We start from the raw sequence: 11,534 nt of genomic DNA, 5'->3' as shown, positions 1-11,534 counted from the left end.
ACACATATATATATACACACACATATATATATACACACACATATATACACACATATATATACACATATATATATACACATATATATATACACATATATATACACATATATATATATACACATATATATATACACATATATATATATACACACATATATATATATACACATATGTATACACACACATATATATACACATATATATACACATATATATACACATATATATATATACACATATATATACACATATATATACACATATATATACACATATATATACACATATATATACACATATATATATATACACATATATATACATACACATACATATATACACATATATATACATACACATACATATTCATATATATATATATTCATATATATATATATTTTTATTTCCCCCCCCCCTAGCTTTAGGGAAGAAAAGTAGACATCCATAGTTGCGAGGGAAGGAATGCTTCTCAAAAAATATTTAAATGCACTTTAAATAATTACATACATCCTTCTTTTAAAAAAGGCATGGAATAAACTACTAAGGATCCAGAGATTCCACTCTGTAGATGCGAGTTTTGGTTTTCGCTCCGTTCCTGAACCTCTCCGTGGTTGAACTCTGACCGTCGGCACCGACGGGCGTTCTGACCGCCCGGGGCCAGTTGATACACTGCATGGCATTAATACATGAGCAAACGTCAGGCAACAGATGTGCAAAAGAGTGTGGGAAATACACAACCACTGTGTCACCTTACAGGCCCAACTGATGGATTAGTGGAGGATTTTATGAGCCAGCTGTAAATCTAAAGCAAGGAGGAGTCGACTCCATGTTAAGCCCTTCAATGTAAGGCTTACTGGGCCAACGAACAAAGGAATGCATGGCAGAGGGAAGTAGGCAGTTTTTCAACCAACCCTTTCATTGTAAACCAGCAATTATCCTGAACAAATAATCATGAATCAAATTAAAGCAAGTGAGCAAAATAAATAAGTAAAAATCTCATTGACAAAGAATTATAAAGAAGACAGGACGGCTGTGTCACAGAGACGTCACAAAGAAAGCCGCGGTAGATCTTTGATAGTGTTTTAAGAGACGCAGAGTTGTTTCAAGTCTCTTTAAAAATGGTAATAGCCCGCTGCTGAATAACACACACATGAGAGGAAACACAGACATTAAAAGTGACAAACAATGCTTTGGGACGGGCATCGATACACAAGTTATCACAACGTATTCCGATTAGATCACCAAACTCACATTAAGGGCGACACTGATGGCGTCATCATTTTCTGACAGGCACAGGTGGCCGAGAGATTTTCCGCAAAGCCGCAAATGTAAAGTTCATCGAATTCACCAGTATTGTTCATTTGCGTTCAGCATGTACTTATACTTGTTTTGTTAAGTATTTAAAAAAAAAAAAAAAAAAAAAAAGTCAAAATCAGGTACAATAACAATAAATTATTTGTTTACAGATCTTTTCTTGTCATTACAAGTTGAGATGAGTGTCAGGGGGATGATGAATGACAACAGTCAGCAGAGAGCGCCGGTCACAGTGCTGTTCACCCCCGAGAGACAGAAGGGAGGAAGGACAGGGCAAAGACTTCTCTGCAAGCTGAGTGCAGTAGAAAAGCTGAACACTGTGATGCAGACTCCTGAACCGCCACCGAAGAGCTACAGTCTTATTGTCATCACCCTCTGTGATCGGTTCCAGTCCAGAAGAGGGGATAAGTTCTCCCATGTGTCCACCTGTTACTAACATCCGCCCGCCATTGCTCCATCCGCGGTACCCAGCCCCCGCTCGTTCTAGGATGCAGGAGTTCGGGCCGCCGTCCCCTCGGGAGCAGCGATGTGGAAGACGGAGCCGATGCGCAGGAAGAAGCGCCTGAGGACGGCCCGCAGCTCTGGGATCAGGTCAAACTGCATCATTTCACACAGGTGGGGGTAGTAGCAGGACGCATGGGGCTTGAACTGGAGAGGAAGTGAGAAAACATACATTGGCACCACGATTTTAACCAAGTGGTGTACTGTGTGTGCTTTAAAGGGGACATCTCACGGAAAAAAAGTCACTTTTTCCAGAGGTGAAACTATATATTTCTCACAAGCCAATCAGAGCAGACAGGGCTGTCTTAAAGAGACAGGCGCTAAAATGGAGCATTTCAAACAGAGGTTGAATACAAGTATATATTCAGACAATATGATAAAAAGAATGTGTTTTTGAATGTGTTTTTTAAAGTATGTAAACGTGTTCTAGTATAAGCCCCAAATACAAGTATGAACATGAAAATGAGCATATGTCCCCTTTAATTCCTGCTAACCAAAGTATTTGCTGAATATGTTTCCAGTGTAATTGGATATATTTACAATATACAGGACAGAAAGGAGGAGCGGTTGTTCTGGGTAGTGTTGGTCCTGCTGGGAGGCCAATAAGTTCACAGCAGGGTGTTAAATGAATGTGTCAGGGGGAGATTTCTGTCTTCACTGATGCATGTTTTTGCAGCTCTTATGGGCAATTTCTTTGAATTACGAAATTGCATTCAGGCAAATAAACACAATTTGTGTAGTAAATATTTGTTTTTACAACTTGCCTAAAATCCACAGCAGGCCTTGCACAAGAGTCTGGTGCCGGCCAGTCCACGTGAAAACAATACTGCTCTCATTTTTTGTTGATGCAGTGGTTAGTGTGGTATTGGCTTTTTTTTTTTTCTAAAGCGGGCCGCACGGCGCCAACATTTCCTCCTGCTTCAAGCTGCATGCTGGGTTGTTTTCTAACCAAACAACTTCTACAGTTTTAGTCTAAAATGCCCAGGAAAGAAACCCTGAGTCATGGGCTGCATGAATCATCGGTGAATCATACACTCACACAGAGTGCATGATTCATAGGTGACAGCTCACAAAAACATGAAATCAATACTAAAGGAAATATTAAAAAAGGGTCAAATACTTTTTTGACCCCCGTCCTTTTCAAACTAATGGACCTTTTATCAACTCCCTGTGGTATCTTATTTCTGATCGTAGTTCAGATTTAATCACAGTTGGCCGTATTTATGATCCAGAGCTACATAACGTTTGAGTCCTGAGGCACACCTGTCCAGCCTCAATCAACTAACGTCACTAACGTTGAGTTGGAAGCAGCGTCGGAAATACACGAGGGCAAAGGGCAAAACTGCCCCTAAGAAATATCATTTTGCCCCTGATATCACTAGGAGAGGGGCAAAAAATGCCCCCGAACTTTCTAAACGAATAAATAAATGGAGCGCTTCTTAATCAGACCTGTGACTGTGGTCAACTCAGCAGACACTTACATGTTAGTGCACCTATATGCTGACATTCACGGTAAACTCATTCAAACGGCGCAGATCGGGAGTGAGCGAAGGACTTTGAAAGTTATCGGAAAGATTAACGTGAGACAACATCCGGTTTCTTCAGACGAACATCCGGTTTTCAGAATAAGATGCCAACAAAGTATACATATTGCATAATGGAAATTAGATTAAATGAATTATATTCACATTAAGTATAAAACATGCTACCTGCATCTCGTGAGTTAAAGGTAAAATACACCTAAATTGTGCATAAAGTGTCTTTATTCTTTGATTTGAGGGTTGCTAATGAATAATACCTGACTGACAGTCAATTAAGATATTTTACTAAGTAAAAACTCTGAACTGAATTTGTACCTTCAAATGGCACATTTTTTAAATTTTTAAGGTGCTATAAAAATGTTTTTCTCAAAAATTCAACACAATGACTAATGCATAATTTCAGGACAAAAATGGGTAATATCACAATATTTGAGGTGCTACAAAAATATTTTTTCTCAATAATTCCATACAATCACTAATGTATATGTAATCAAGGCATCGTTGACTTAATAATTGTTAACAGTTTAAAAAATTGAATAATAAATAACCACAAAGAAATGAGAATAAAATTGAATATGATTGTCTGATTTATGATTGTTTTTTGTTAAATAAATCTAAGAAAACACTTTGAATCTGTAGACTACTGCAAGCCTAAATAAGTATATTTATTATTATTTATAACAAAGGTTAAATGTTATTTCACAAGTTTCAAAAAGTGCCCCCAATTTTTTGAAAATGCCCCTGGATTTCAGTCAGTGGGGGCAAAAATTGGCCCCAAAAAAATATGTAAATTTCCTACCCTGGTTGGAAGTATACTCTCTGTGTGTGTGTGTGTGTCATAGACATTATCTAAAGACGGACCACATGACAGCTCCCCAAAAGTGAAGCCAAAACACTTCGATCAGTCATAAATCCTGCCCCCTCCATGTTAGTGGTCAAACAATGTTTCCCCTAAGATGTTTTCTGCAATTTTAGGCAGTCGTTATCACGCTGATGTGTGCTGAAGTGTTCACTTTTAAATCAGTTATTTGATGTTTTAAAAACAGTTGTGATTGACAGCTGCTCTGAGTGAAGGAGGCTTGGGAACTGTACTTTAGAGGAGATGTAACTTTAACTTTCCATAACTGTCACGGGTCAGTGTACAACAACATCTGTCAATAAATGTATGGATAGAGATATTACAGTTGTGTCTTTCCAGCCAAACAACCACCGCGTTGCTAAAGTAGCAGCTAGGTGGCTCATGCTAACAAGCTGCGGCTGTGCTCGGCTCGTGATTGGCTCGGGGGAGGTGTCTCGGCCGGTCACAATTGGTGCGACTCCAGCCCACCCGATCTCCAGAAAAACTCAAGATGGCAGCCACCCGATATTTTGGCTTCCCTTTTGTACAGTGGGAGGTGGAGAACCGTCGTCCATTCATATGTATACAGTCTACATGGTGTGTGTGTGTGTGTTCCTGCCTTGTTATCGGGCAGCCGTAGCGTCCTGGTGAGCAGCAGCATCAGCAGGCTGTTCCAAGCCTCCCTGTGGCTCTCTGAGGTCAGACTGATGAAGTAGGCCAGAGCTTCACTACACACCCTGAGAGAGACCACCCAACACACACGAAGGATTATAACAAACACAACACTGATGTATCTCCACCACTGAAGAGGCAGAGGTGGTTGGTCTGTACCAGAGCTACTGCAGCACAATCATGATTATCATTACTGTTATTATAGAAGGCTACACGTCTTGAATTAAAGCACCAAAACCAGTAATTTAACGACAAACACCACACATACGTACACGTGATGTAATACATGAGTCAACTGCTGCGAAGCAGCTGCTCAGTGAAAAACACAAGGTGATTTGTACCAGGCTCTGGCATGCCAATACATTCTACTAAAAACACACACACACACACACACACACACACACACACACACACACACACACACACACACACACACACACACACACACAGTGTACAGTTCATAAATATATAATGAGTGTATGAGCCATGTGTCAAAACAGCTCCCCCAACACGGAACAAACGCCAGTGCTGCACTTTTCTGCAAGGGACACAGCTGGTGCTTATTTATCTAAGGTTCAACGTTTATGCAAGCAACAACAAACTGGGAACACCTCAGAGTCAGCAGATTAACCATTTGTTTTTTTTACAATGCTTTTTCTGTCAGTTAGATCAGAAAAAAAGCATTTTTTTTAAGGATAAGTCTGGTGATATATATGGTGGTGTATCTTTCTTATTGGTTTCACACAAAAGACTAAAACCGTGTCCGTATGTTGTACTCACAGCAGCAGGCGTATCTGGATGTCCGGCCACGAGGCCTGCAGCTGGAGGTCAGAGTACATCCTGAACAAGATCCTCAGGCTGCAGGCCAGACTGCTGGTCTCCTGCTTCAGCAAGTTGGGCTTAGATTTCCCTTTGAAGCCTGAGGGCAAAAAGAGACCAATCATCGGCAACGAAACCCAAAACAACAACAGAGGGCTTTGCATGGCTTGGTGATTATATTCTGTATCTCTGTCAAATAAAGGCAAAACATGACAAAACAATGACGATCTATGCAGGTTTCTACCTCAACAAAGACTTTTTAGGCCAGTGAGGTTAAAAATATATTCTAAGACACTGCGAGGCTGTCTCCCTCACAAGACACCGTCTCATAACTTTCACATGCTTCTGAAACACTCTCCTGTACGTCACATCTATAGAACAAGTGCAAAAGACAGAGATAATTTAATGAACTGAGCTGTCCCGGAGGACCTTTCCTCTCCATCTACCTGCCCTCCACAACGCTGTCCTCTGCTCGTTGTTGGAGTTGAAGTCCTTGGCGAAAGTGTGCGACTCCAGCAGGCAGTCCAGCAGCTTGAAGAGGTGTGCAGAGGTCATGTGTGTGTACATGCCTTGCTCTGAGCCCGCCTCGCCTCCCTCAGCCTCCGACTCCTCCAGAGCGTCTCGCTGACAGGAGGACCGTTTTAGACAACTTTAGCCAAGTATAGCTGACAATTTGAGATTACACAGGGCTGTCCCTTTAAGCTTTTTTTAGTGTGTGAATTATGAGCTTTCACTTTTGCCAACACAAAGGGCAATTTTACGATCTATCAACACAGTAGCTGCTGTAACTTACCTGTGCAGCGGCCATGTTCTCAGCATCCTCCTTCTTGCTGGTTGCTGGGTAAAACACAATGTTGTCTATGGTCTGGATAAGTTCAAGCTGTACGACGCATTTAATCAGCAGCCCTGCAAACAGCTTCTGGTCCGAAAGTCCTTCAGAACAAAAACATAAAAACAAGTGGTGAAGAGACATGAGTGTAGAACTGACTTTGTAGAGGGCAGTTAAAAAACAGTCACACAAATATGTGATGTAATCGTTTATTTTATCCATTTGCTTTTCAAATAGAGGTTCAGGGTGAATTTGCACCTTGCAGTGGGTGTGAATGTGTGTGTGTGTGCACTCACTAGCATTGGACTTGCCCTTCCACGTGTCGTCGCTGGACATCTGACTGTGTCCTCTCTCAGACAGAGCTCTGTCGTAGCTGCTCTGGGACACGCTGTCGAAATCAGCATCCTGGAGACAAACGGCAACAAACGACATGGACATTCCCAGGTTAGTGTCCTACTTCTGACACGGTGGGAAGGTTGGTAGGAAATATAGCAGCACTTTCACTGGCTGAAAGCAGCGAATCATGTTTCAAACCAAGTGTGAAGCATGTGCTGTAATTATTGTCCAGTTTATACGAGTGTATTTGTTTATTTTCTTACAAAATGCTTGCCATCTGCAGTTTCATCTTCCTGTCCAGCCGGTCGCCAAGTCAACAAACTGAAAAGCAAACAGAATGGCAGATCAGGCGTGAGGTGATAACTTACATCCTGTCACAGAAGCACAATAACCTTCAACTACATTAGCCTCACTCTTTGCTTGACTTCACTCATTATCTTCCCTCTGAGGTGCTTTCTTTGACAACTGTGAGTTTTGTCTTCAAAACAGTAACATCTGTCTGAATGAACGCTATTATCAAGACGTTCCAGTGCAACATTTTTGAGCGGATTGAATTGAAGCGAAGTTGCGTGCAATGGTTCAGGACGTACGCGTGAGGGCTGGTGTTTTGGAAGATCTCCAGCATACAGGAGCAGGTGATGTTCCAGACCTCGGGGCTGAACTTCTCTCCATTCAGGATCACCAGGTTCTCCAGACAGTTTGTCCCCGACCGAGCCAGCTGCTCGTTGTCTGTGAAGGAAAGGTTAATCAGCACCTTTGGAGAAACAGACAGGAGTGCCAGCACAGGACCAAAGCAACACACTGCTGTGGATGGAGGCACATGTATTTTCGACAGTTCAAAATATCAGTTTAAGTGCTATTTTTAGAAAATTTTCAAAATGTTTTTTTTTTTTTAACTGAAACATAATGCATAACATAATTTTTGTATATACCCTTAATGATCTATCACTAACTACAAACTACCAGTTCTGCACAGCACCTAATCTGACACAGCATAGTGGGTGTTACCCCTCTGCCTTGAGAGCATTATTTGCTCTTTGTCCGTACAGTTGAGTATGACGGTGTTCTGCTTCGCCTGTCTAAATTAATTTTAGCACCCACCTTGCCTGACACACCACTGTAGCTGTGTGAAAATGTCAGCCAGCAGGATTTCACTGAGAGGCTCATAAAACTGGGTGAACACGTCACAGATGGCATACAGAGCGTGGTTACATGTCGTCGTCATCCACTCAGTTTTCTGGAGGCAAACAAGAGAAACAAAAATTTCACTCTCACAAAAGAGGATATCCTTCAGATATCCAAGTGGCTTGTCGAGACACAGACAACCGTGGGACTTGACGGCCTGCTACCAGTGACCTCTGACCTCTGTCTGCTGCTCGGGGAGCTTCATGTTGTCAAAGATGCGGAAGACGATTCTGAAGAGGTCGTGCCACCAATGCTTCTCGAAGGTGTGACCGTAGCTCTTCATGATCTCGAACATGACCGTGAGACCTCTGTCAGAAGCAAAGACAAACAGTTCACACATCAGTCTTGTTGCTTCACAGCTCTGCACCCAGCAGGAGCAGAGAGGGCACGATATGGGATCACAGGCTCAGCATGGGCTCGTGATGCAGTCTGATAACACTTTTGTGTTAAATCCTTTTGTTTGTTTAGTTTTCTTTTTTATATGTTTTGTACTTGGAAGCAATCGGGGCAGGTTAAGTACTAGCATTAGGGGGGTGGAGGCTTTGTAGGACACCTCACTGTAGCTGAAAGTGCTTCAAATTCAAACTAGTCACCACAGTGAAATGACAGGACGAGCAACACTCTACGCTGAGCTGTTTATCTACCTGGTCCGGACATCCAGCTGGCAGCGGTTGATGATACAAGAGAGCTCGAACAGAATGGGAAACCAGCCGCGGACCCACACCCGATCACCAGGGGCCACATTCATGTCATCACTGGTGTATTCCCTCAGGGCCTGGACAGGGACACATGAAGTGTAATGTTACATAATAAGGTTAAAAGACATCACATAGTGCTATTCGCAAATGACAGATAAATGCCATTATCGTGTCACATTACTGCATCAGTACAGACACAACTCAGTTCCCACCTGTGGCCTTTCTGAGACGTATTTAGCGCAGTGTCGTATGAGTCTGATGGCCTCCATGCTGGTGTCAGGAAAAGCTGCGTTGCAGACAAACTCCGACAGGCACTTCACTGCATCTTGGAACGAATCGATAGCAGCTGCAAAGTGCTCCTGGAAGGTGTTCACTGAGTGATGAAGAGAGGGAACGAAGATAAGAAAACAAGAATGATTTCAAGATTCCAAGAGCAATGGAAGGCAGGGCCGGCCAACTAGCTAACTTTAACCTAGCCTAAGCTAGGGTTAGCCAGCTAGTTGTAACTTCTACGCGGCATGGATCTGGCGTTGGTTGCTTCGTAACACGAACAGGACGCTGACTGCAGTTCACATTAACGGCCACCGGTGTCAATAATAACAAAGGTTTTGTGAAAGTTACATATAGCACCTTTAAATCTCATCTCATCCTCACATTTTTATAAAAGCTTAAGCAGGACAGAGGATCTGTCTCGCCGTCAGCTGAGCAGTTTGAAACAGCACAACCTCTTGTCACAGTTTTTGAGCCAAAATGGCTGCCACGAGGAGAGAGCTGCAGTCATACTCACTGACAATGTGCCCAGTGGTCTGGAAGGCCAGCTCCACGATGGTCTCATCGTGGTCGGAGGCTGCCTGGTGAAACACTGAGAAGATGTTCTTCCAACCTGAACGGATGTTGGCCGCCTGGGAGTTAACCATCTGAGCCACACACCTGATCACCATGTCTCTGATAGTGGGGGACCTGGGGGGAGGGGGCAGTGTTATCTATTGTAAACAACCCATTTGTTCTCTGAATCATTATGTAGCTTCTTACTATAAATATACAGAGGCCACTTGTGTACTGAGAAAGTCTCTCATCTGGCCCTATTAGAACATATTACCTGTTCTTCTTCATGATGTGCTCAAAGGGCCTGAGGAAGTCTTTCTGGAAGCGGAAGTTGGCCAGCTCTCCTTTCTCCAAGAACTTCATGGAGAGTTGCCTCAGTGAGTCCACAGCAAAGATGGCTACATCCTCATTGGGGTTACAGCCCACCTAGAGGAAGACAACAGTCATGAGTGGGGCTCAGCTGTTAGCTCAGCTATTAACTATGATTTGTTCCTTTCCAAGACAGTTTGGTCAACATGTGTACTGTACACCCTAATTTAATTTAACATTTATTGTTTGTTGTTTTTTTTGGCCACTTGGGGGAAGGGCAGCAAGCTGTAAGAGCAGACAATTTGACAAATGTCAACAAAAGTTGGTTATTTACACATCCAGCACACACAGAGCAACATTAGCATTCGTTTAGCGCTGTTTCTGGCCAACATTCCGACTGTACGGAATAATTGCACAGTGACAGACTTAAAATGGCTTTACTGATTCACTGTTCCATCCATTTTTGGATCTTTGTACCTTTGGGATTGGAACAAACAGCTATGCATGTGTGTTTACAGTGACACTACATGGGAGATTAAAAGCTCTACTTGAACTTGTGTGTCCAATCTTAGAACTACACATGCCCCACCTAAGCACATTAAAATAAATGACAACGTCGTGCAAACTCACAGCCTGTGTAGACATAATTAAAGAGCCTTTTTACGTCCCTGTAGCAGTAATAAATCAGCAAGGTGCCACACAGTGTCATCCCATTGTTACCTTCTTCACTATATGTATATATACAGTGGGGCAAAAAAGTATTTAGTCAGCCACCAATTGTGCAAGTTCTCCCACTTAAAAAGATGAGATGCCTGTAATTTTCATCATAGATACACTTCAACTATGAGAGACAGAATGGGGGGAAAGAATCCAGGAAATCACATTGTAGGATTTTTAATGAATTAATTGGTAAATTCCTCAGTAAAATAAGTATTTGGTCACCTACAAACAAGCAAGATTTCTGGCTCTCACAGACCTGTAACTTCTTCTTTAAGAGGCTCCTCTGTCCTCCACTCGTTACCTGTATTAATGGCACCTGTTTGAACTCGTTATCAGTATAAAAGACACCTGTCCACAACCTCAAACTGTCACACTCCAAACTTCACTATGGCCAAGACCAAAGAGCTGTCAAAGGACACCAGAAACAAAATTGTAGACCTGCACCAGGCTGGGAAGACTGAATCTGCAATAGGTAAGCAGCTTGGTGTGAAGAAATCAACTGTGGGAGCAATTATTAGAAAATGGAAGACATACAAGACCACCGATAGTCTCCCTCGATCTGGGGCTCCACGCAAGATCTCACCACGTGGGGTCAAAATGATCACAAGAACGGTGAACAAAAATCCCAGAACCACACGGGGGGACCTAGTGAATGACCTGCAGAGAGCTGGGACCAAAGTAACAAAGGCTACCATCAGTAACACACTACGCCGCCAGGGACTCAAATCCTGCAGTGCCAGACGTGTCCCCCTGCTTAAGCCAGTACATGTCCAGGCCCGTCTGAAGTTTGCTAGAGAGCATTTGGATGATCCAGAAGAGGATTGGGAGAATGTCATATGGTCAGATGAAACCAAAATAGAACTTTTTGGTAAAAACTCAACTCGTCGTGTTTGGAGGAGAAAGAATGCCGAGTTGCATCCAAAGAACACCATACCTACTGTGAAGCA

The 11,534-nt window shown here is 42.6% G+C and overlaps 1 protein-coding gene across 1 annotated transcript; it reads right to left on the bottom strand.

Annotated features, from left to right (window-relative positions):
• Positions 1-415: 415 nt before the first annotated feature.
• LOC116377496 (brefeldin A-inhibited guanine nucleotide-exchange protein 2-like) lies at positions 416-9,984 on the bottom strand (the record flags this gene model as incomplete). The annotated part of the gene is made up of 14 exons (XM_031839136.1): positions 416-1,962; positions 4,814-4,931; positions 5,647-5,785; positions 6,132-6,309; positions 6,479-6,618; positions 6,811-6,919; positions 7,114-7,171; positions 7,441-7,579; positions 7,952-8,087; positions 8,214-8,343; positions 8,680-8,810; positions 8,946-9,106; positions 9,521-9,693; positions 9,833-9,984. Coding segments are annotated over 14 exons (1,929 nt in total), but the record flags the coding sequence as incomplete, so codon positions are not given.
• Between the last annotated feature and the right edge of the window lie 1,550 nt (positions 9,985-11,534).

Source organism: Anarrhichthys ocellatus, unplaced genomic scaffold, assembly GCF_004355925.1.
Source record: "Anarrhichthys ocellatus isolate YVR2014 unplaced genomic scaffold, GSC_Weel_1.0 scaffold1321, whole genome shotgun sequence".
Lineage (NCBI taxonomy): Eukaryota > Metazoa > Chordata > Actinopteri > Perciformes > Anarhichadidae > Anarrhichthys > Anarrhichthys ocellatus.
The sequence above is the reverse complement of the archived record's forward strand: the minus strand, read 5'-3'. Positions and strand labels throughout refer to the sequence as shown.